General features: G+C 54.2%; 2 protein-coding genes across 3 annotated transcripts in view; both read left to right on the top strand.

Moving 5' to 3' along the window:
* Window positions 1-13067, top strand: part of Cfap65 (cilia and flagella associated protein 65) — a 38202-nt gene extending 25135 nt beyond the window's left edge. Inside the window, 15 exon segments of the mRNA XM_021244231.2 lie at window positions 4023-4199; window positions 4478-4544; window positions 4719-4829; window positions 6829-7020; window positions 7120-7278; window positions 8373-8516; window positions 8659-8772; window positions 8968-9075; window positions 10152-10196; window positions 10429-10631; window positions 10948-11076; window positions 11591-12055; window positions 12657-12794; window positions 12895-12969; window positions 12971-13067. Coding sequence (XP_021099890.2) covers window positions 4023-4199; window positions 4478-4544; window positions 4719-4829; window positions 6829-7020; window positions 7120-7278; window positions 8373-8516; window positions 8659-8772; window positions 8968-9075; window positions 10152-10196; window positions 10429-10631; window positions 10948-11076; window positions 11591-12055; window positions 12657-12794; window positions 12895-12969; window positions 12971-13013 — 2170 coding nt within the window. The 3' untranslated portion in view covers window positions 13014-13067.
* Window positions 13068-19977: 6910 nt separating this feature from the next.
* Cryba2 (crystallin beta A2) lies at window positions 19978-25008 on the top strand. 2 transcript variants are annotated; one of them, XM_004864564.4, is made up of 6 exons: window positions 19978-21209; window positions 21322-21985; window positions 22162-22326; window positions 23080-23221; window positions 24284-24426; window positions 24829-25008. In XM_004864564.4, the coding sequence occupies exons 2-6, from the start codon at window positions 21759-21761 to the stop codon at window positions 24974-24976; spliced, it is 825 nt and encodes a 274-aa protein (XP_004864621.2). In that variant the 5' UTR covers window positions 19978-21209; window positions 21322-21758; the 3' UTR covers window positions 24977-25008. The 2 variants fall into 2 exon arrangements, with proteins under 2 accessions (XP_004864621.2, XP_087062169.1); XM_087206043.1 differs by having other exon boundaries at window positions 19978-21805.
* The last annotated feature ends 143 nt before the right edge of the window (window positions 25009-25151 follow it).

Raw genomic sequence — 25151 nt, forward strand, 5'->3', positions numbered from 1 at the left:
TGCTTCTTTCAGGGTTCCGAGGGGGCTGGCTCTCCAGTGCTTTCTGTGTTGTTGGGTTTCCTTTCAACTTCTTAGAAGGCTATTTCTACAAATTCTTGCCTGTCTCTGCTGAGCTCAAACAGAACAGACAGGCTTTATTCCTGCCAGGACCGGTCATACAGGGTCGGGGTGGGGGGGTGGGGTGGGGGGCTTGTCTGGGCAGAGGCGTCAGGGAGGACAGAGGGAGGAACCACAAGTGGGAAGGGAGCCCCCAGAAATCTGGGAGCCATACAGCTCCTCCTGCAGTGCCTCTGCTCCACTTGGCCCTGGCATGTCTTGAATCTTGCATTAAGGAGAGGTTTCCTACAGATGTCAGATGTGCTGGTCCATGTCATCTGCTCACTCGTGCACTTTCCATTTATTCCACTTGCTAAACCTCTATGGGTGCAGGCTTCAGGCTGATCCTCAGAATACACATGTGGACAGCCTCGGGACCAATGGCCTGGGGCTGAGCAGCCTCCTACTGCAGGGTACTGTGTGCTGTGAAGGAGCCTGTTCAGCCCTCTGAGCGTCACTGTACCTTTTTGGTTGGGGCCAGGGCACCAGAAAGGCTTCCTACATAAAGGAAGGTAGGAAAAGTCCTTCTACCCATTTTCTGGAAAATAAAGCCAGGTCTTATATTAATTTTTGCTCCAGCCGGGCCTGGTGGCACATACCTGTAATCACTGTGAGTTTGGGGCCAACCTATGCTACATAGTGAGTTCAAGGCCAGCCTGAACTGCATAGTGAGACCCTGTCTCAAAAAAAAAATTTTGTTTTTGCTCTAAAAGAAGCAACAGGGCTTGTTTTCAGGGGATGTCTTATTTTTTCATGTATAACAATCTACATTTATTTATTTACTCGTGTATAAAAATCTATATTTATTCAAATCCAGTCATGTCATAATCTTCTGGAACATTGCCATAACTCTCTAAACCCCAAATTCCAGCCTGAATTTCTTATAACTCCATTTCCTGAGGAATCATTGGCCCCAGTCTCTCATGTCCAGCAATAGAGCTCTCCTTAAGCGAGCATTTCTTGTCCGTGTAGCCTGATTGTAGTGCACTGGCAACACAGCCATCAGTGACTTTATCCCATGAATTCTTCACCAAGTCATGACCTCTTGGAGGCTGGCTTCACTAAGTTTCCACTGAATCAAGTGCTAATTGAAGACTTATGAGACAAGACTGACCACAAAAATGATGATGGTTGAGAATGACTGTCTCTACACAAAAGTGATGAGAAATTGCAGGCACCGAAATTCAGAAAATGTTTCTTTGTTTCACATGAGTACATTGTGTCCATTACAATTCATGACATACTATACTGAACTATGAAGACTCACATTAGACACAACAACATCCATTCATTGTGAAGTGTGCATGTTATTCATGTGTTCTATCTGTACTCCAATTGATCACTGTTTGCATAGGAATTTACCTCTCATCCAAAGGTGCCTGCTAAGGTATTTACAAATACTTAATTATAATTTATATTTATTTTAAGTAGTAATGGCAACAATATGTATTTATATTTTATTATTTATTATTTTATAATTCAATATGTGAATTTTATAATTCAGTGGTGTGGATTTACTCCATTCATTTAGCTCATGATCTCAACTGGGGTTTATTTTGGGGGTAGGGCTTATATTATGAGCATCCTGAAAAAATCATACTAGGGCTTCTTTTCCGACTAGGTCTTATTTTGGGGGAAATACGGTAGCAAAAGCTACAGCCAAGCTAGACCTAGAGACCAAGGGCAAAAAGCAAAGAGGCTGCAAAGCCTTCCCTGTGAGGCCTGAGATCTGAGGTGGAGGCTGGGGGAGAGAGGAAGGAATGGTCTTGGGTGAGGCTGGAGGGAGCCAGCGGTCAGGACAAGGTAGGGCCTGGAGTCTTCCTTCGGGGGTCTGGATGTCCTCCCGAGGGATGAAAGGCTGTAAGCTTCAGTGGGGCAAATCATGGACCATGCCCATGACCTGTCCCTGCTCCCCGGGCAGGATGGGTTAGCAGCTCTAAGCAGGGGACAGGAGGGCCACATCGAAGCCGGCCACAAATTGGGACAGAGTGTCCCCACACTAGTGGACTTGCAGGGGAAGGGGGGAATTATTTAACAGGCACAAGGGAGGTGCAGATACTATCCAGAAGATCCCCAAACAGCAAAATCTCCCATTTTTCGGCAGATTATTAGCCCCCAAATGAAATGACAAAAGTAATTTATTCACCCATAGCAAGTCAAACGATACAGGGGTGATGAAAGAAAAGTAAGAAACCCCTCTCCCTCCGGAATTCCACTGCCAGGTGGTGAGGGCTTGAAGGGGGGTAGCAACTCTCAGAATTTGCACAACATACAGACACGTGGACACATTTTCCCCTCCAGGTCAATATAGATCAATGCACATAGATCTAGCTCATTCTTCTTAACATAATACTCCACACTATAGATGAGCGTTTAAGCTGTTAAGTCACTCTTTCATTGGAAGATTGAGTTGTTCCCAGTTGCATGTTTTTGCCACTGGAAAAAAACTTGTAATAAACCCTGTGTGTGTGTGTGTGTGTGCGTGCGCGCGTGCCTGCGTGCGCACACCCGCCTGCTTTTATTTCTGTAGGTTAATTCCCCAGAATGGGATTTCAAGGTCAAAGGGCATACATATTTTTCTTCTAATAGATGCTTCTAAAATTCCTTCCAAAATGTTGAAGTATTTCCCTCTCTCTTGCCTATGTTTGTATATTTCAGGGTTTCTGTTCTTTTAAAACTTAATAGCATTGGCTATAACTTATCTTCAACATTTCCAATGTGAAAAAATTTTGAGACTGATTCCTCCCGGATTTCAGTTTGCATTTCCCTGCCTCCTGTTGAAGTTTTTCAGATGTGTTTGCTGCTTTCAGCCCACCCACCCTTTTCTCCTCTTCCTCTTCCTCCTGGGCTGAATCTCTTTTCCTTTTTTAGAAGATTGTTCTCTGTTTACATTGTTGGCCTAGTTTGCTGCTAGAGCCAGTTCCGAGGCATCTCTCTGAGAGCGAAGGATTCTTTTCTTGGACTATGACCTCGGGACCCTCTGTTACTAGTTTTGGCAGCATTATCTACTTTCCTTTGGATGAGCACTCGAAGGCCATTGACTCTATAACACCCTGGCTTGTTACAGTAGTGCCAGCTGGACATGGTGGTGCATGCCCAGCATTCTAGGTGGCTGACGCAGGAGGATCACAAACTCAAGCCCAGCATGGTCAAGTTAGTGAGACTCTGTCTCAAAATAAAGAAGGGCTGGGCCTGGGATTTAGCTCAGGGGTTTTGCCTCCTGCTGCACAAGTGCAAGGACCCGAGTTTGATCCCCGGTACCAAAATAAATAAATACAAATTTAAAAAATAAAGAAGGGCCGGGGATGTAGCTTAATGTGCAGATCCTGAATTCAATCTCTAATACCACACAAAAAAAGTGCTACTACCCAAGCTGGCTGTACCCAAGGTAGCCTCAACTCTTTCCCTCTCAGGGTCCTCTGGGGGGACTGCGAGCATTCCCAGGAGCCTCAACTGGCCCTTTCCTAAGAACTAAATCAGGGCCAGGGATTTAGCTCCATGGTTCCGGCACCTGCTGCGCAAGCGCAAGGACCCGAGTTCGATCCCCGCTACCAAAAAAAAAAAAAAAGAACTAAATCAAAGAAGGGTTAGCATCCTGCTCTAAATGGGCCATCTATACAAGCAACCCACTCAACTCCTGGCACCCGCAACAGGGGCCCCAATCTTCACTTCTCCTTTAGCCACTGTGGCCCTGCTTCTGTTCCCAGGTTTGGGGGCCATTAGGAAATGAGAATCCCCACCAGCCACATCCGCTCAGCCAGGCATGGGACAGCCTGCCAGATGGGGGATGGAGTGCAGGAGGTGTGACGGAGGTCTCTCTCTGTCTCACAGAGCTCAGAGCGCAGTGCTCCCCTGACCCTCTGTCCAGACTGGCCCGTTCTTTGCATGTCACTGCTGCCCCTTGCTTCACACCCCTCTCTCTGCAGGGCCTTCCTCTTTCCCAGTGACCAGCGGATCGGGTTGGAGCCGTGGGCAGAGCAAGTAGAGTTTGACTGCACTGAGCTCCACCAAATGCGCACCGAGGACAATCACATCTTCTCCATCAGCCCCAAGGCTGGGAGCCTGAGCCCAGGGCAGGAGCAAATTGTGGAATTCAAATACAGGTGCTTCTCCAGCCCCTACCCTGCACTTCTGGTCTCAGAGGCCCCTTTCCCTGGTCTTTCACTGAAGAACTCCAGAGAACTTCAAATGGCCACCCCCTGGGAGAACCTCCTTCCCACATGCAGGGGAGGCCTAATGTCCTTCTTTCGCTGTCCCAGCTCAGGGGCCAACTGCTCCCAGGGGCTAGGTGGCTCAAAGCCCCAGGCATGCCATGTCTGTTTGTTCTCTCACTCTCACAAGGGCTCAAAACTCACTTCTGGATGTGTCTCCTCCATTCTAGCCACCTATTCATCGGCACCGATCGCCTCCCCGTGCTCTTCAAGGTGTCCCATGGCCGGGAGATCCTGGTGAGGCCCTAGCACTCTGGTCCTGCCCTCCATCTCAGGCTGGAGGATGGGCTCGCTGGACAACCAAGAGGAGCACAAACAGTGCTCCCCTGGGGAGCTGGGGTCCAGATCTCTCTGCTGCATATGCCACTTCCCCTCACCGAAGGATGCTATCCATGGGCTTTTTATTTCCAGCTAAATTTCATAGGTGTGACAGTGAAGCCGGAGCAGAAGTACGTGCATTTCACCTCCACCACTCACCAGTTCATCCCTGTCCCCATCGGTGACACGCTACCCCCACGGCAGGTCAGTGGTCTGATTGCCTCGAGGGCTAAATGCTCATCTCTGCATATCCCTGTCACCCCTTAGCAGGGTGACAAAGACACTGCTCTCCAGAAGCACTTCAGAGGTAGGGTTGGTGGGTTGAATCCCCACACTGGGTAACTAGGGAGACCCAAGGCAGGAAGCTTCAGTTCTCTTTGGCCAGCCGCAGTTTTCATGCAAAAATGGGTGATTTTTCTCCTCTGGCACATGGCTCTTCAAACTTCTTTGACCATGAACCATACTAATACATTTTATATTTATATATATGCTTATATGGCACTATTTACACACATCTGCAACCAAAACAGAGCTATCACAAATATTTACCAAGGCTATCACATGCAAAGAATGCTGATTTTTTTTTTTTTTACTTCACTCTGTTCCATTTTGCTGGGTGTGACTTACTAAACTGATGCAGGATGCTCAGTAATAAGTCCAAGCCACAGCTTGGAAGTCATGGCTCCAAGGATACGTGATAGACCCGGATGTGCATCCTTGGGAATTGTGGACTTTTCTTTCTTTATTGGTTGGAGGACATCTGGTACCTTTGTTCTGAAAAATGTGTATTGGAACTCTCCAAGAAGGGAAAATAATATTCTCAGAAACAGTTCATAGCTGGGAAATCTCTACCCATGTAGAAGCCCCTGTGTTTCTGGGCAGGGTTCTCTAGCTGGTCAGCCCAGAGGCCAAGGAATGGGCTCCTGATCCTGACAGGGAGTCTCCCAGCCCTGAGCTCTGTTCGGATCTATACACCATCTGCCTCCCTGCCAGCTTCCCAGCAGCCTCACTCAAGGCTGGGACAGAAACAGCTGGGTTGAGCTGCAGGGGACAGGTGGTACCATTCGTGGAAAGGAGATAAACTGGGGCCAGGGGGAGATTAGGTTCCAAGTGAGGATTTTGGTTTTGGCTAAGTTTGAGATGCCTGTGAGACAACCAAGAGATGTTAGCAGTAGAGGTTAGATCCAGTTGTCTTCATTCATTCTGGCTGCTATAACAAGTTACCATAGACTGAGAGGCTCATAAAGAACAGAAATTTATTTCTTACAGTTCTAAAGGCTGGGAGGTCTAAGCGGAGGCCTAGGCAGGTGTGGTGTCTTCAGGGCTTGTCCTCCTGGCTTGTAGACGGCACTTTCTTACTGTGTCCTCACGTGGTGGGAGAAACAAACAGGCTCCTTGGGGCCTTTTACAAGGGCACTAATCTCTCTCATGAGAGTTCCACCCTCATGACCTAATCACCTCCTAAAGACCCCACCTAGTAATATTGTCATGTTGGGGATTAGGTTTTAACATATGAATTTTTTTTGAGAGGGGAGGCAAACATTCAGCCCATAACAGCAGGCCTGGAGGCCAATGGGATGGGCCAGGCTGGAGAGACAGCCCATCCGGGAGTGAGTGCGGGGTCCAGGACCAATCCAGGTGAACTCTTTACTCTCCCTGGCTTCAGTTTTTCTCATCTCTAAAAAGAAGGATTGGGCCAGAAGACCACTGGGCTCTCCCATGACCTTCTTTGGAGTCACTCTTGAGGACCTCAGACCTTCCTTCAGTCCCATTACTTGGGTTGAACAGAACTTCTTCTAATGGCAGACATAGAAAGTCCCCATGGGGGACTAGAATGAGAGCCCATAACATGATGAAAGGACTGGATAGTTCCTACATGGGCTTTGCCTTAAATCTAAATCCTAACACTAGGGACACTCACAGTAGGATCCCCTTGTAACTTCCCAAAGGTAAGTTGAAGGCAAATAAGGTAAGCTACACCTTTCCAGATAAGATTACAGATTAACCTAAAATGTCACAGCTGAATATACAGCTGCATCCTTCTTAGATGATCAAGCCTAAGGTCTTTAGAGGAGCTCAGGGACTCTCAGGGTGATATCATGCAGCTCAACCTGCCCTCCTGTAATGGACATAGTCTTGGGCTCTCTGGTCTGCAGTCCTGGGCTGGTGTGGAGATCTCTTTGTTCTGCTCCCTCTCCTGCAGATTTATGAGCTGTATAATGGTGGCTCAGTGCCTGTGACATATGAGGTCCAGACCAGCATCCTGTCACACATTCAAGAAAAAAATTTTGATCACCCCATCTTCTGCTGCCTTAACCCCAAAGGGGAGATCCAGCCAGGCACCACTGCTCAGGTCTTATGGATCTTTTCACCCATCGAGGCCAAGACCTACACAGTGAGCAACAGCCTGGATACATAGGGTGAGGGCTGGAGCCATGGCTTCCTCAGCAGGCCTTGCTCTAGCTAGTCCCTACTCTCTGTCCTGACTTCCCAGGTGGACGTGCCCATACACATCGTGGGATGGAACTCAGCCCTCATCCACTTCCGGGGAGTGGGATATGACCCCCATGTCATGGGGGACACAGCCCTGTTCCACAACATCTCCTCATGGGACAACATCTTCAAGTGCTCTAGGCTGATGATTCCTGAACAGGTCAGGGGAAAAGGAACTGGAAAGGTCTGAGGCTTTGAACAAGGCCTTGGAACCCTGGGTAGCCAGTACAGAGGGATGGGAAAGCTGGGGAGGAAATGAGAGAGGTGTTGAGGAGGGAGGGATGTAGGGGTGAGACCTGGAACCAGCCTTCGTCTAGATTTAGAAGGGAGCACCAGCTCCATGAGAGGCTTATCCTGCCACCTAGTGCCCACACGTGTTCCTGCTGATGTTGCTCTGGCTGCAAGGTCTCTTCTCTGGGCATAGTAATAGGGGGTGTTCGAAGTTTGGAAAGAAATCCTACTATTTTATTTATTATCTTCATACCTAGATATATTTTGCTGAAAGATAACAAAGGTCAATAATACCACCTTTAGTTCATATACTTCTCAGTTTGGGGCATCTAATCCATTCGTTCATCCACCCATTCATCCACCTACCATCCTTGCATTCATCTGTCTACCCATCTTCCCAACTGCCACTTACTGATTTGTGTATCCATCCGAACAGCCAGCCAGATATGGACCCATCCATCCAATCACTGTCTGCATGCCTACCCTTCCATTCAGACCCTGCTTACTCCAGTATGAGTGCTGTGAAAGCCCTAGGGACTGGAGAAGAGCCAGACAAAGTCCCTGTACTGGAAGCACTCAGTGGCCCTTCTGCATGGTCTTTCCATACTCGCCTAACAGCTCCTATTCTGTGCTCAGTGAAGATGCCAACTGGTCATCCATTTATTTACAACTATGCATTCAAAGACTCAAATTATGTTGGCTTTAGTTCTATCTCCTCTAAGCTAATTTTGATTCAATCCTTCCAAACTCACTTACATAATGAACTTTTGAGTGAGCTGTCTGGGTTTATCCCACCTCTGCATGTGAGAGGCATTTGGAAAACTCATTTATACTCTCTGAACCTCCTAGCACATCTGTCAAAGGGAACAATAGTGGTACCTATGTCATGAGGCCACTGCAAGGATAAGATGCACAGGAAGCTCCTAACAGTACCTGGACTGTTGAAAGTGCTCAGTAACTGGTAGTGGATGTGTGGCTATTACTTCTTCTGCTCCCAAAGTGCTGTCTTGTTGTCTCTGGCAGAATGTCTTTCTATCCCAGTCACATATCTCCCTGGGAAACATCCCTGTGCAGAGCAAGTGTAGACGCCTCCTCTTCCTCAACAACATCTCCAAGAATGAGACGGTCATCTTTGCCTGGCAGCCAAGGCCTCTACACTTTGGGGAGGTGCGAGTCCTACTGCCCACAAAATCAGAACCTCCAGCAGGGACCCAGACTCAACCCACCCTGGCCCATCTCACTCCATCTTATTCCATGCCATCCTGTCCCATCCCTGCAAAACTCAAAAACTCCTTTCTCAAACTGACAGGTATCTGTGAGTCCCATGACAGGGGAGGTGGCCCCTGAAGAGACAGTCCCCTTCGTGGTGACTCTGAAGGCCTCAGTGCATGCCAGCTTCTACAGTGTGGACCTGGTATGCAAGGTAGGAACCAGCCACAGAGAGGAAAGGAGGGGAAGTACAGCTCCCAGCCCTGGGGTGGAGGAAGCTCTGAGATCACAGACCCAGGGAGGCAGGAGCTGCCCATTGAGAGGGTGGGCACCCCCAGCACAGGCCTGGGTCAAGCCCTGGCTGAGACCCTCCAGACCTGGACCTGCTCTTGTCTTGCACTGGGCCCAGGTGTACCGGCAGGAACTCATGAGACGATACCACAAGGAGCTGCAGGAGTGGAAGGATGAGAAGGAACGACAGGAGGTGGAGTTCACCATTACAGACAGGAAAGTGGAGGTAAGGAAAGCTCAGTGGGCCTCACACACCTGGGGGACAGAGGCAGTGGCTGAGGTGGCCCTTCACGCAAAACTCCCCTAAGAGCTTAGATCCCATTCACTGGGCTAACATAGCACCTTCACAGCCACTTGAAGTGACTTGGGGTGGAAAAGTCTGCCTACCATTCCCTGCTTCATGCAGCCAGGATTTCATGAGTGCCCACTATGTGCTGGGCACAGGGGACACAGGAAGCCACCCAGAGCTCACATTCTGATGGCAGACACTGGGGCACAGTTGCCTCAGGTGTATGCTCTGGAAGCAGTTCACACCTGGCTTTGATTCCTGACTTTGCCCAGTTTTAGCTCTGTGCAATGAGGGTAATAGGAATCTTCAAGATAATCCAGAGGTGGAGGACAGGTGGGACAAATCGGCCATAAATTCCTAATTGTTAAAGCTGAGTGACCGAGCAGTGAAAGATTCTTTGTAGCATTTGTTCCCTTTTGTAAACAAAATAAAAGATTTAAAACAGTTTTAATGCAAGTGAAATAATCTGCTCTGTAGCACTGTCATGAGGTGGGCTACAACAAAGCCCATCTGTGAGAGTCCCCTAAACATGGGCTATGGGGTTTCCAATACTAAACACAAAATTCTCACCTTGGTGCCTCCTCCATGTCACAGCCTTCCCATACTGGGGTTCTTGCTCTTCAGTCACCTCTATGTCCACCACACTGAGCTTCCAGCAAGGCTCTGCTCCCTCTGAGCTCTGGCTGGTGTGAATACAAATCCCTTCCTGGGAGAATGAGGCAGGACAGGGAGGGATTTGTGTTCACTGCTTCCTTGTCTCGTGTAGCCCCAGCCTGGCTACATCTGGTGGCATTTTCTTCTGTTTCCTTCACTTGGGTAGTAACACTGCATCTCTCTCTACAGGAAGTGCTTCCCCAGGGAAGGTTCTGGAATAGGGTGTGACTGAGGGGCAGGCAAGAGAGCTTGGAACTAGACCTGGTTTCAGGCCCTCTGTGTGCCAGGGGGAAGGGCTGGAAGTGTGGATGTGGGCCAGGCCTCCTGCATTTTCAGCAAGGATCTCTCTGCTTCCACAGAGCAGAGCATACTGTACAGTCTGTGACCCTGTAAGGAGGTACAAGGTGAGCTTGTGAGCCCCAGGGCCATCTTCTTGGGTTAACTTGGGTGCTTGTTCCCAGGGATACCTCTGACCCCTGGTCCTGCGTCCTAGAAGGGAAAAGTGAAGGTGCCCATGGATAGAACCATACCCCATGTGCCCCAGAAGGCCTGGGTGGGGGCTAGGCTAAAAAACCCATCAGTGATGGAAGTGTGGTACCCAGGCCCCATCATCCATGCTTGTCCCCTTTCCCAAAGACCTTGCCTCCCATCATGAACCAGCAGTCTTTCAGCCGGCCAGCCAGTTGGAATCTGCGGCTCACAAAGGAAGAGACATCCTGGCCATGCCCTCAGCCGCCCATGCCAGACATGCTCAGCCTGGACCTCACTGCCAGAGCCCATGCCACCGACTACTTCCTGGCTAACTTTTTCTCAGAGTTTCCCTGCCACTTCTTGCACTGGTAAAGTCTTGGGGAGTTGGGGTCTCCATCCTCTAGTCTCAGTCCCCTCATTCCAGAGTAGGGACTGCCCAGAACCAACCTTTGTTGAGCACTGGAGCAAGGACAGGGGCAGAGGAACTCATTGAGCACTGCTTGGCCCAAGAAGCCCACATTATTGCTGAGGCCCTTGTGAGGCTGGAGACAAAGCAGCCAGTGCCCCCTGGGGATGCCCACCTTGCCCCCCTCCCTAGGTTCTGCACTGACTTGAGGCCTGGGCTTGGCTCCCTGAATGCAGTAGCACTGTTGCAGCCACTCAGAGTATCCTGACCTACCCCAGGGATCTTCCAAAGAGGAAGACCCACAGAGAAGAGTCAGAGGCTTCGGAGGAAGACTCCCCTAACAATGAGAGCCCCGTTTCTAAGCAGAAGAAGCAACTCCTGATTGACTGCCTCACCACTATCATCAGGTACCTGTACTTTCCCGACCTGCATCCTCACCCTCCTATCTCTCCAGCTCAGTGGGCCAAAGCCCCTTAAGTTCCAAGCACATTCTTTCTTGAGAAATAGAACTTCCTTGCAAGACCCCTTTACTGGTGGGCCAGGTTCCTCCAGATAGTACAGCTCTAATGGGGCTGGTGGAGAGATCCTTGGAGACCTGAGTTCTGACAGACCTGAGTTCTGCCTGGTCCCTAGCTAATAGATAAGAACTGGACCCAGTTTCCTGTCTCTCCCTGGGCCCCTTATCTGTGTCATTTGGAGCTGCTAGCTCTGCCTCCTCTATATCCTGTTCACCTCTAAGAATCCATGGGGCCCAAAGAAGCCTTTTTTCCAGAGAAAGGAAGAAGGGGGCAACTGACTGACTACTCCCTACTTTGTGAAAACAGTAGGCAAGAATTTTCTCTTGGAAAGCCTTGAAGCCAGGGCTTCCCAGGGCCTGCAAGGCCCCTCACTGAGGCCTATCTCCTCCTCCCTGCCATCCAGGGGCCTGCTAGAAGATAAGAACTTCCACGAGGCTGTGGACCAAAGCCTGGTGGAGCAGGTGCCTTACTTCTGCCAGTTCTGGAATGAGAAGTCAGCCAGGTTCATGGCCCAAAACAGTCTGTACTCAGTGCCAACTCTGCCTAGGCCCTCCAGCACCTTGGAGGACAGGAAAGGCAAGGAGCAGGAGAAGGATAAACAAAGATTGGGGAAGAAGGAAAAGGGGAAAGAGGAGAAGGGAGAGAAGGAAGAGGGGGAGCTGGAGGGGGTAAATGAGGAAGAAGAGACTGAAGAGGAGGAGGAGCAGGTGACAGAGGAGAAGGACCTGAAGAAGCCCTGGTGGAGGACTGAGCCTGCACCAGAGCTACAGCCCAGTTCCCAGCAGTCCCTGCAGTGGCAATGGCAGCAGGATCTGAAAGTCATGGAGGAGGAGGAGCAAGAACAAGATGACAAGGAGGCCACTGGAAGGTGAGCAGTCTGACTGGGTGAGGACCTGCAGGGAGGCTGTATGCTGAAGGTTCCTAGTGTTCAATAATATTTGAGGCTGGTCCCTGCCTGTGTGCATCTCTTGCCGACTGTGGGTTCAGCGTGTGGTAGCCTATGGCCTGAGGGGCAGAATAATGAGCTTTATTTTCTCCTGTAAGAGCCTTGTTTGTTAAAATTTCCCAGTATATCACTACAGGAACCAGGTGACAGTCGGCAACCTCTCTTCAAAGAAGTAGCACTTCTGGCTCTGCCTCCCCTTGAGGCTGCATTCTGTCCTTTCTGGGGAATCCTTAGGCCCCACGAAGTCCCTTCTGCACCCTCTCATCACTGCCTTTCTCTAAACCTGACTCTGAGATGCCACCCACATTGCCTGGGTGTGACGCTCAGATTTTAATGGTCTCCCTAGCCACTCATGGAGCATCTGTGACCTGGCCGCAGGATGCCCCATAGTGCAGGGGGAGGGGCAGGGGGTTCCGCGAATCCGCAGCGAACCGGTGGCACCCTGAGGGCACAGAGCAGAGCAGCCATAACCCGCACGCGGGTCTGTGGCCTCCCTTAGGCTCGCAACTCCCGCCCTTTGCAGGCTACTCGCCTTCGCCAACCTGAGGGAGGCGCTGCTGGAGAACATGATCCAGAACATCCTGGTGGAGGCGAGCCGCGGGGAAATGATGCTCACCTCGCGGCCCCGCATCATTGCCCTGCCACCTCTCAGCACGCCCAGGTGCGGGCCGGCGGCCTCACGGGAGAGGCGTGAGGGGCCGCAGGGGCGGGCAGGGCCGGACAGCCTGGCGCTCACCCCACCTGGGCTTTCTGTCTTACAGGACTCTGACCCCAGATCCGTTGCCGCGGATGCAGCCAGCGTCGGTAGCCGAACCCGTGGCTGCACGTCTTACTTACTCTGCTGATGCCCTCGAACAGCCCCTCTGAACTGCCGCCCTAGATTCTCCCGACCCCTCTCCACCGCCCGGCCAGTAAAGCATCTAGCCTTTTTCTACATCTACCTGGTCTTTCTTTCCCGCCACTCGGAGAAAATTCTCACGCGCGCGCGCTCTGAGCCACACGGACAGTGGGGCAGCCAGGGTGGACGCGGTGGCCCCGCAGGCCCTGGAGCTGGGTGGATGCGCTCCCCCTCCACACCTCGGGTGGGCGAGCGCTGAGCCCTGTCTGAACAGTGGAGGGCGCTCTGAACGTAGCTTGGTGTACAGGAGCCGACTGCCAGGCCTGGTTAGCAGAAACGGGTGGCCAAGGGGCAGGGCGGGAACCTCTTCTCGTCGCCTCTTGTGTCTGCTCCAAGGCTCAGCACCCGAGGGCCAGCGTTTCACCATTTACTGGGTTCCCAGAACTCTGCTAAGAGGCTGGAAAGGAAGGGAAACTGAGGCACGCCGAGAGGGCACGGAACTAGGCTGCGGGGGCTGGTCGAGGTCATCGCTAAACAGCGAGCCACAGACCCGACTAAGCGACTCCCAGTGTGACTGCGTCCCCGACCAGGAGGTGTCCACCTTCCCTAGGACTCACCTCTGGGTTCCCTTAACCCCCACCGCAGCCTCCGTCCTCCCGGCTCCTCCCGCCCGGAGGCAGGTGGTTGGAAAAGTGACATCTGGTGTTGTTCCAGAGGCGCCCGGGTCCCTGGCACCCTCCCCTCCGCCCCTGCGCCAAGGCCTCGGAGGAGCTCCGGTCTCTGAGTCCGGGCGGGGGAGGGAAGGGGGCGCTCCGCCTCCATGAGTCAATATTTGCCCCGAGCAAACGGGCGCCTGGACAGGTGTGAGTGTGTGTGTGTGTGTGTGTGTGTGTGTGTGTGTGTGTGTGTGTGTGAGAGAGAGAGTGAGAGAGGGAGAGAGAGAGAGAGAGAGAGAGAGAGAGAGAGTCTAGGGGCGGGGACTGCACAGGCCGTATAAGAGTGTCCCAAGCTCGGGCTCCGGTACTAGCTCCGGGGCGTGGGTTGAGGACGCAGCCAGGCAGGGCCGGCGGGGCGGAGGTGGCCGGGAGGGGGTGGGGCGGGCCGGGTGCGCACCTGCGGTGTCCCCGGCTCTAAGCCGCCGACGTGTCAGCCTCAGTGGTGCGCGGGCGAGCGGCAGCTGGGGGGTCGCAAAGCCAGTACTGCGCGGGCAGGAGACCAGCACCAGGAGATCGCAAGCGCTACCGCCAGGCCCCGGGCCCTCCGCTCCAGCCCCGCGACGAGCCCCTCGCACAAACCGGACCTGAGCGTTTTGTTCGTTCGGCTCGCGTGAGGCAGGGGCGGCCTCTCAGCACCAGCCCCGGGGCCGGCCGGATCACCACGCAGACACCTGCCTGCCGCCAGCGCCACCATACCCACCATATGGGTCGCAGAGCCTGTGCACCGCTCCTGGGGGAGATCTGGCTCCCATCCGGCCGCCTGTCCCGCCCGCCCGCAGATTCTGGGCTGCCCGGCTAGACTCCGGGTAATGCGGGCTCAGCAGGCTGCACCGGGTGAAGGGTGGCAGAGGGGGCTGGGGTCTGGAATGGATGTCATTCTGGAGAGGGAATTCTGGCTTCTAGTCCGGCTCTGTTCCAGCGACTTCTGTGGCCTTGGGCAAGTCATTTCCCAACCTCTGGGTTTCCCATTTGGACAGTGAGAGGATCACTGTGGTCTCCCACATGGGTAAGGGCCACCCCTGCCTCCTGATCCTGTCCTGAGCTCCTAACCATACCTTTGGGCCCTCGTGTGAGAAGATGGAAGTCCTCCAAGGGCCGGAGTCAAATCTGTGGGGTGTGGAAAATCCAGGTCGAGCTGATCTTGCCCCCACTCCTGACCTCTTTGGGGCTGGTGAGATCCTGAAATTTCACTTCTTGCGGCCACCTTGGTCCCTCTTTTAGTTCATCCATGTCTGAGACTGACTGCAAAGGACAAACGCGGGGCCCCCAGACACATCAGTCCCAAACTCCGCAATCCACACCTCCTCTATGCAGTCACTGGGGCAGGCTGAGGCCAAGTCACCCTCAGCACAGGTGGGGTCCATGGGTCATTAGCTACAGCGAAAACTTAGGACAGGCTGACCCCTTCTGGTTACCCAGAGTGCTGTGATCTGGCCTGTGGGAGATCGCCCCGGGCCCTGGCCTCCTGCTTGGAGAGCTCAGAACTCAGGGCTCCACACAGTGCCTTCGGTCAGGCTGAGCCAGAGCTGAGTCTTCATCCTGTGACTCCGGGCGTCCTGCGCTCTCCCTCCCCAGGAGGTATGGCGATGCTCGGCCAACCCCAGAGACAGGGCCAGTTACTTGGAGGTTGGAGGGTGGTGAAAATCTCCCTTGGACAGAAGTAAAGAGCCACGGTTCTCTCTTAGGACAAGGACGCATCATGTGCACAGCCAGGTAGAGGCAACCCCCAGGGTCGAAGTTGCCCCAAATGGAATGATCCTGGAGGTGCTGGCTTGTCCCCTCCACCACCACTTGCTCTGCTGGGCCCCCTCACCCAACTGCCCTCAGGCCCTGAAGAATCTGCTGAGTCTGTGTTCCAGAACGGGGGAGGAGATGTCTCTGACAGATCCCAGGCCATTTGGGGAGAGGGTGGACTGGAGCAGCCCCGGGGGCAAAGAAAGACAATGGGTCCCCACTGGGTGTGTGTAGCCCCATCCTGGCCTCCCTGGACAGTCTTCTATCCTTGGGCCCAGCCCTTCCTCCTTGCCTGGCACTGAATGATTTACCTGTCAGTGGCCTGGCCCAACTGGCCACACCTTTCCTATGCCTTCAAAAGTGTCCTCTCTCCTCCCCCAATAATGGCAGGGGCTGGGATTTCAAATCCTGGGTCTGCACCACAAATTCTCCCCTTGGAATGATCCCCCCAACACACATAGGAGCAGTCCCTGGAGGGAGAGTGACAAGAAGAAGGAAGCCACTCAGTGGGCTGGGGTCTGCCCTGTTGGTGGAGACCACTGCCCTGGCCAGGGCCTGATTTCCCCAGACCTCCATCCCCTTCCCATCCCTGAACCCACATTTCCTGGCCATTACTGGAGACATGGCCTCTCCCTGGGTCCCTCCTCCTCTGGTGGACTGGGTGGAGTCTCCAGGCGCCCAGCAGGCCTGCAGGTGCTGGGCAGAGGCGGGGAGGGGGGGCGCTCAGCAGCTGTCGTGCAGGGCAGCCCTCCCCCTCCTGCTCTGAGCCAGGCCTGCTTCCTGTCATCCCTGTCAGCACCCGGTGGAGGAGGGCACAGGTAGTGGGGAAGAGGAAAGGGGACTGAGCAGTTGGAGTGCAGCAGCTGTGGGGGGAGTGAGGAGAAGGCAGGAAAAATGGTGAGGGGGGAAGAGGAGCTAGAGGCCTGAGAACACAGCCAGAAGGACAGACAGGTGCAACCCAGAGCCACGTGAGAAGTACAAGAAGATGGACAACAACACACACACACACACACACACACACACACGCCACCCGGTGAGGGCAGGGACAGAGAACACAGAGAAGAGGAACAGAGAGGCGAACGCAGGAACAGTGTGAGAGAACAGGAGGGTTAGAGGCTGGGTCACCACTGGCGAAGGAAGTGGGAGCCCTTGAGGTGCAGAAATGCCCCTTCACAGAGGATACAGAGGTGAGCTGCAGTGGGGACAGCCAGGGCCGGGGGAGGCGTGTGCGGTGATGCCCCTGCACTGGGAGCCCACTGCCCTCCCATTAGAAGGTCAGAAGGTGAAAAAGGACAAGGCCTACTCCATAGCTGGACACCAAGGGCTGTGAGCGGCAATGGTCTGACTCCATCTCTCTCCCTTCTTGGGCACAGCTGGACAGGTCAACATCTGGGGCAGCTGACCTGCCCCCACCCACTCCCTGATTCTGGCCCAGCCTTGCAACTGGGCTTGGAGGCTGCCCAGTGTTTGGGGCTGGGGGGGGCGGCGGTTCATACCCAGGTGCTAATCCCCATTCAGCCAAGGCTGTACCAGAGCCTTGATGACCTTCTTGGAGATTAGTCCCCATGGAGACTGCAGGGAAGCCGCCCCCTCACTCTGGCTGGGCCAGGTGGGTGGCTGGGTGGGGCCAGCAGCGGCTGGATGAGGAGGGGAGGGAGGCTCCCCCCAGGCACGGCAGGATCACAGCAGGCAGGGCCTGGAGGCCCCTCCAGATCAGCAGCCAGCTTAGTTTACAGGCAAAAAAACTGAGGCCCCAAGAGGGGGAGTGACTGGCCAAAGGCCTTGTATGGAGCCAAGAAAAGCAGCAGGAGAAGCAGCCAGGTCTCTGGCTTCACTCCCCAGAGTTCTTTCCTGGAGAGCAGAGGCCTGAGTAAGAACTAGGGAAATTGACACTGCCCTGACCTTGCCAGACTTTGGTCAGAGCAGAGTGACTCAAGGTGGGTGAGGCACAATGCTGGGCCATGCTGAGTGCTCTGCTGGCTTCCTCAGGATGGGTTAGGAAGGAAGATACAGACCCTGGAGCCATGCTCTCCCCCACAACTCACCCAGAGGTAGCTATAGTAATGAGATCCACGTGACAAAAGCAGTTACAACTGCAAATACAGCAGTGACAGTGAACACTTGTTGGCATTTGTTGGGTGCCTACTGCCAGGCAGTTTTGTGCTTTGCATGCATTTAAATCTTCACAAGTCCTTAATACAATTATTCCTACCTTGCAGAGGGGAAAACAGAAGTACCATGCAAGATCATCCAATTTATAAGCAGCAGAGCTGGGATTTGAACTCAGTCAAGGCCATGAAGCCTGCTCCTTTAGCCCTTTGGTGCCTGTATGATGGTGGCTGGGTAGCTAAGATGAGACCTCTTTAGGTGACCATGGGACGAGCATGTGTGCACATGAAAGCAGAGAGTACATGCTCAAGTGTGAGCCCAACAGCCCATACAGTGTCTGGCACATAGTACATCTTATTAAACATCTGAGAAATAAGTGTGTGAACAAACGTCTGCTGTGATGAGTATGACACTGGGGTGTCTGTTGGCTGTTCGTGCATGGAGTGTGTGGGACTCCATCCATGTGCCTGTAACTCGGTGACTCTATCTCCACTTGACCATGAATGTAAGTGTGTGCCCTCTCCCTGCCTCACTGTAAGAGCCTGTGGCCTTGGATCCTGGAGAGGAGGTGGAGGTGAAAGCTGCCTTCCATCTCCCAGGATAGTGGCCAGTTCCCCAACCCTACCGAGGGCCAGAAGAGGGGCTTTGTTTCTGGTAGAATGGCACAATGGGTCTGGCCGGGTGGGGCTCCCTCCTGGGCCTGGCTGATCTCCCAAGGAGTTATCTCTGTCTCCTGGGAGACCAGCCTGAACAGCCCCAGGGAAGGAGCTCATCAGCCTGTTCCAGGCCTGGGGTTGGGCGGGGACTGGTGGGGGAGAGTTGGAAAGGAGGGGCTGGTGATGGGATAGGGTGGTAGAGGGAACCATTCACCAAATTTGCATCTTCAGTCTCCGAAGCCCTGGGTGATTTCCCAGTGAAATGAGGGGAAGTGGGGCAGGCCACCAGCACTCCCAAGCTGCCAGCAGTGCTGAGAAGTCTGGCTCTTGGTGGGGTGGGGCTCACCCTGGGGGAAGTGTCACTTCTCTGGGCATTCTCAGGGCCTTCATCTGGGATGGAGACCTGAGTGGGGGTTCAGGATTGGGTCTGAGGGTTCTTGGCAGAATCTTTATGTCCCCACGTCGGAGGGAGTCTGGTTCGGTCCTGGGACTCCAGCTCTGTAAGGCCTGGGCGTTGCTCTGTATAGGTCTGTACGGGAATGTGGTTTGGGGGAAAGGACCGAGTCCTGTAGGTGCCAGAAGGTTCCTGTCTGAGATGAAGGGCTAGATGGGATCCGTACCAGATCCAAAGGTCTCTCTGAGGTATAGATCTGAGGATGCTGAGTTTTTCTAACTCCCTGCTCTCCACATCACGTCTGTAGATGCGGAGGGGTGAGGGTGACAGCGCTATGCTGGCAAACAAAGCCACCTGGGCATCCATCCTTCAGGAAGCTCTGAGTGCAACCGATCTGGGAAAACAAACAGGAACAGCTGCTGGGGTGAGGGGTCCAAGGGGGAGGCTGGAAGGGGATGGAGGGCTGGACCAGCCTGGTAGGGAAAGGAGACTGGGAGGGGTCTACAGCTACCCGAAGAGCCCCTTTCTGGCTTCTTCCCCTCAGACTTAAGGCTGTGGAGAACCCTGGGAAGATGTGGGACCCCAAGAGGCAGTGGGTGGTGTGACCATTTGTGAGAGAGCTGGTTGCAGACAGCTACAACTAAAAGCTGTGTTGGGGACAGGGCCGCCATACTATCTTCCTGAGGGGGAAAACAAGGAACAGAAAGAGAGGCCGGCTGGCGTCAAGACTAGACCTTCAGACTGGGAGGGGGTATCTCATACACAGGAACCCACCCCAAATCCCAGCCGGATGCTTTTCAGTGTGTGTGTGTGTGGGGGGGGTACTGGAGATTGAACCTGGGGTCTTCACACTGAGTTACATCCCTAGCTCTTTTTTTTTAAACTTTGAGACAGGGCCTCCCTAATGAGGTTCTCCCTCAAACTTTCGATCCTCCTGCCTCAACCTTCCATAGTACTGCGATTACAGGTTTGCTACCAGGCCCTGCAGGGATGCCTAATTTCAACCTGGAGTTCGAGACCTTCCCTCCAGCCCCCTCCCTGAATAAAATATTGTCCTGGAACCAACACCCGGACTGAAAGCTGCCCCCAGGTGGAGCCTGTCCTGGGGCCATAACCAGACCCCAGGCCGGCACTACGCAAACAGGCGCTTTACAGAGCGCACGCACAGCCTGACGCATCCCCCCCCGCCCCCCGCCCCCCGCCCCCCGCCCCACTCCCGCACCAACTCTCGTCGCCCCGCCTGCGCCAGCTTTGGGGCCAGAGCAGTCTGGCTGCGCCCCCTGGTGGCTCAATCCACAATTGTCGGGTAGAAATAGAGAAAAGGCGGGGCGGAGGGGTGTGAGAACTAATTCCTTGTGCCTCAAGCCTGTCAGACTCCTGGACTTGTGAAATTGACAGCAATGGCTAGGACACCGAGGGTCCAGGACTGGCTCTTGACTCACTCTGTAGTTGGGTCCCCTGTTTTTTTGAAATTGTTTTGTTTTGTTTTGTTTGAGACAGGGTCTTTCTATGGATCCAAGGCTGGACTTGAACTCACGGTGATACTCTTGCCTCAGATTCTTAAGTGCTAGGATTGTAGGTGTGTGCCACCATGCTCAGTGCAGTTGGTGGGAATTATATCCAACTGTGTTTGTCTTCAAGGAGAGAGGGTACCAGACTTGGTGCCACCCACATTCAAACCTAGCTGTGGTTGTCTTCATCTTTGACCCATGTCCTTCTAACTTGGACTCTACCGCATGCCCAGTTCTAGGGCACCATCTTCAGCAATGTGAGCCCCAACAGCAATTTCTCCCCAGGGCAAAGAGAGGGGCAAGGCAGGCACTGCCTGCCCCTGTACCCATTCTCAGGAAGCCAAGACATCAGGAGTGGGGGGATTAGTAGTATGGGCAAACCGTCACTCCACTCCCACTGGAGAATTTCCCCTCTGTCCCTTCTCTTGGACCACACTCGAACATCTTGCTCATTTACTCAGCAAGTTTTATTGAGGGTCTGCTATGAATCCAGCACACATGACAATAGAGTTTGAGTGAGGCCTTGCATCTCCTCAGCCTCAATTTCCGCATTTGTACTGCAAACCAACCTCCTTGGGCTCCTGTGGGTCTATTAAGGAAGCACTTGGCTCTCAAGAGCAGAAAATATTAGTTCCCTTTACACTCACCCCTCACATTGCTGCTGGAACGCCCCACCCACCCCATGCCTGCAGAGGAACACTCGCCATTTTGCAAGAAGCCTCGGGTCTTACCGACAGTTACAGCGGTTCGGGTATTCTGCCACAGGGCGTGAGGAATCTCCTGGAGCTACTCTTTGGGCCTGAAAGCCTTTTCCTTCCTTGTCCCCCGTCCCCTCTCCCTCAGCACCTTGCCCCTGGGGCACTGGAGGCAGCTGTGACACCTGGACCGCTTCTGGGCCTCACTTCTTCCTCTGGCTCATGCAGGACAGTGACAGCGCCCACCTCACAGGTCCTCACGGGCCGTGTTCGAATTTAGCTGAGACCACGCACCGAAAAGCCTGAACCCAGAGCCTGGCTGGAACTGACCACTCAGCAACAGCCAATAGCTCTCCAGCCGACGTCAGAACAGGGGACTCCAAACCCTGGAGGGCCTGGCACCGGTCGCGGGTTAGGGAGGAGGTAAGGCTGAGAAACCCTTCCTATCAAAGTTAGCCCCTCCCTGTGTTACTATTATTCCTTAACGCTTTGTAAACACGCTCTAGCTCAGGCTGTTCATGTTTCTTGCGTTTAGCGCCGCCTAGCGGCCAGTCCTGATCGCCGCTTCTTCTCGGCCGGGGAGAGAGAAATCTAGCGGAGCCCGCAGCGCCATCCGGAAAGCGACGCTTAGGAGGAAAGAAGCGGCAACCGGCCGATCCTGCTGGGGAAAGAGGACTTACGAGAGTGAGGGGAGTCGTTTGCAGAGAGCTTTCTCTGCCTCTGCCCTAGATCTCCAACAGAGAGACCTCGACCTCGGGGTGAAGAAGAGGTGGCGTTTAGACCTCGGAGGAACTTCCGCGACACGTCCAGCAAGGCGCGGTCTTATTCGAGGCGCCAGGAAGGGCTGGTTCCTCCGGGCCCGGCGGTCTGGGCCAGGCAGGGCGCGTTCTGCCCCGAGGCTGGCTGCGCCCTGCCCCGCTCAGGCCCCAAAGAAAGAAAGCGCGGCGTCAGCCTGGGCCTCGCCGGCTCGCGATGTGCGCCTCAGCACTTTCCGTTGTGACCCCCGCGAGCTGGACCAGGTCGGAGGCTTCGGGAAAGGCCTCGGCTCCCCGGAGAGACCGGGGCGGGGGGGGGGCTGCTGCCAGTCCGCTGACTCAGCTGCCCCCACCCTGGCGGGAGAGGGAGCGGGGCATAAAGCCCCGCGCGCCCGGCCCTAGCGCAGCCTCTCCATCTTCCTCGCGTGCGCGCTCACCCACCCGGTGAATACCCGGTTCCCCGGGCGGGGGAGGGCGAGATGCGGGAGAGCCCCGGGCAGCCCGCGTCCAGAGCCAGGCCGGGCCCAGCCCCTGGATCCTTCACACCCTACCCGTGTTGGACAGGCTTAGCAAAGCGGCTCTCAGGAGCTGAGCACGCGGTTCGCCCTTCCTGTTCTTAGCAGCATGAGCAGCACCGCCGCGCCCGGCCCGGCGACCGCCTGCCTCACCCTCTGGGACGAGGAGGACTTCCAGGGCCGTCGGTGCCGGCTGCTGAGTGACTGCGCGAACGTCAGCCAGCGCGGAGGCCTGCGCAGGGTGCGCTCCATCAAGGTGGAAAACGGCGCGTGAGTGATTACCCGGCTGTGTCGGGGTGGGGTGCCTGGGGCCCGGCCCCCCAGCCCAAGTTTAGAGACTGGGACCTCAGATCCCGGCCCTATAAACTCCGAGGAAGACTCTTCAACATAGGAAAACCCTCGGCCTGTCCTCTCCAAAAGTCCCCATCTGTCGTAAGACAAATCGTGGGGAAGAGAACGTTCTCATGCGAGCTAAAGGGACAAAGGCGAGAAACAACCCACGGCTCCAGTGTAAAGTCCTTCCCTAAATTTTTCTCTGTGCGGTTAGATGTCTCTGCGCTTCGTTCGAGGAAAGAAGCCAAATCCCTCCCGTTGGCCCCACTGTGGTCTCCTGGGGTCCACTCTGGGGCCCCGCGCAGAGGGGTAGCGCCTTCGCTTAGTGGAATGACTATAACCTGAAAAATTCCTTCCAACCTGGGATCCCTGAATGGGGAGTCTGGGTCCCTCAAACCCCGGACAGCAGCCAGTTTAGGGTCTTCAGCTTCAAGAAGGGCTGGATAGGGCTAGGGATTTAGCTCAGTGGTTCCGCCTCCTGCCGCGAAAGCGCAAGGTCCTGAGTTCAATTCCCAGTACCAAAAAAAAAAAAAAAAAGAAGGGCTGGATTGCAATGCGATAGGTGTGTCCGGGAAAGGGCCCCGGGTTGGAGAGACTCGGGTTTCCTGGTTTTTTCCACTTCAACAAGCAAGCGGAAGGGGAGGAAGGAGTGGGCTGGGCAGGGCCCTCCCAGCTCCCTTTCTTTTCCAGATGGGTGGCCTTTGAGTACCCCGAGTTCCAGGGACAGCAGTTCATTCTGGAGAAGGGAGACTATCCTCGCTGGAGTGCCTGGAGCGGCAGCAGCGGCCACCCCAGCAACCAGCTGCTCTCCTTCCGGCCCGTGCTCTGCGCGGTGAGTGTAGAACACTTCCCCTCCTCCCCTGCCTCCTAGGCCCAGGGCCTGCCGTGCTGCCCCGGAAAGGTCATTTCCCGTGCGTGTAAACAAAGCCTGAACAAGTGATCTTGGCCTTACCTCCCAGCACCAGCAGAGTCTGGGGAAAAGTGGGCTGGTGGGCTTTGGGAGTCAGCACCAGGGACAGCAACAAGGGCAAACCTGCAGGGCGCCAGGTCCTTCAGTTCACTCCACCCGCTCACACAGCCCTGGGAGGTGAGAGCAATCGCTGTTAGCTCCCTACACCTGCGTGGAAATGGGGCTCTGCGGGGCAATGGGTCTTTTGATGGTTACAGGGGTCAACATGAAGATGAGACTAGAACTCAGTCCAGGGATCAAGGGAGAGAAGAGGGTCAGTTGGTCTCAGTGTGTCTGTGTTGGGAGGGTGGGGGGTTTGCGCCCTCAAATACACTTAGTGGAAGACCTTCTCATTTGTGGTCACTAGGTGCTGACGAGGCCCAGAGCTAGAGTGGAAGGCAAATCCAGCCCAGTGCAGCTTTTCGGTTCCAAAAAACTTGGGCCTACTGCATGGAGAAGGCTCTGGCACTTGATAGGCTGGGCAGCAACCAACAGTGGTGCCCTGGACTGACTTTCTGGACTCTGTCTATCCCTAAGCTGGGCCATTCTGTGAAAGGCTGTGTCCAGAGTCCTGGGCAGGGGGATCAAGTAGCCAATGAGATGCTTGGGAAACTGTCTTGGTTAATGGACTACAAAGTTCTCTTAGGACCTTTGATTTTCCTTCAAATAACAGGCCTATGTCACAAGACATCCTCTAGCCTTGACTTGAAAAGGTCTCTAGAACCCCTCTAACCTTACCCTATTAGCTCAAAGTCAAGGGAGAGGCCAGGTGGGGTCCCTGCGGCAGCTGATGGGGTGAATTCTGGGAGTACTTCCGGGGCCTAAGAGGCTGCACAGCTTGTGCCCGGAGAGGGGCGGGGCAAGGGGGTGAGTGAGGCTGAGGATGTACCCATCAACATCCCTTCGGAGGGCCTGGCCTCTCTGACCCCCCTTGCTGTGCCTCAGAACCACAGTGACAGCCGCGTGACACTGTTTGAAGGGGAAAACTTCCAGGGTTGCAAGTTTGAACTGAGCGATGACTACCCATCCTTGCCCTCCATGGGCTGGACCAGCAAGGATGTGGGATCCCTCAAAGTCAGCTCTGGAGCGTGAGTCCTGGGACGGGAAGAGGGGAGATTATAAGAGCAGGGAGGTGATGGGGGAGAGTAAAGGCAGAAACATGGTAGAGAGGTTGGGGACTTGGCAAAAGGAAGTGAGAGGATGCAGAGGGAGGGAGTAATGGAGAATGGGAGCCAGGGAAATGATGTAGGAGTGGAAGGAGGGGTTGAGTACATGATTGAGGAGTCAATGGAGGGTGGGAATGGAAGACAGGATGAGGCAGGAGATTGGTGGACTCAGAGCAGTAGACAGGCCAGGAAAGGATCCTGTAGAAAAAGTCAAAGCAATGGTTTTGGAGCTGGGGATTGGGAGCTAAGAAAAGTCTACTAATGGAAGAAAAAGGTGGGGAGGGAGCAGAACCTGCTCATCACCCTGTTTCCTCACTGGCCTAGGTGGGTGGCCTACCAGTACCCAGGCTACAGAGGCTACCAGTATGTACTGGAGCAAGACCGGTACAGCGGGGAGTTCTGTAATTACAGTGAGTTTGGTACCCAGGCCCACACTGGGCAGCTGCAATCCATTCGGAGAGTCCAGCACTAGGTTCCATGGCCCCAGTCACCTCCCTTGAAGGCCCTCAATAAAGGACCCTGAATCTGCTCACTCCTCTTGCTGCCTTCATGTCTTGCTTTGTGATATCCATTCTCATCCTTCTAAGGGTCAGAGTCTGACCCTCCCTTCAGGATCCAAGACCCTTGACTATAAAGCATAACCTGGC

This window comes from Heterocephalus glaber, unplaced genomic scaffold (genome assembly GCF_053883595.1).
Source record: "Heterocephalus glaber isolate CG9 unplaced genomic scaffold, H.glaber_assembly_v1.0 deba00000621, whole genome shotgun sequence".
In the NCBI taxonomy this organism is placed as follows: domain Eukaryota; kingdom Metazoa; phylum Chordata; class Mammalia; order Rodentia; family Bathyergidae; genus Heterocephalus; species Heterocephalus glaber.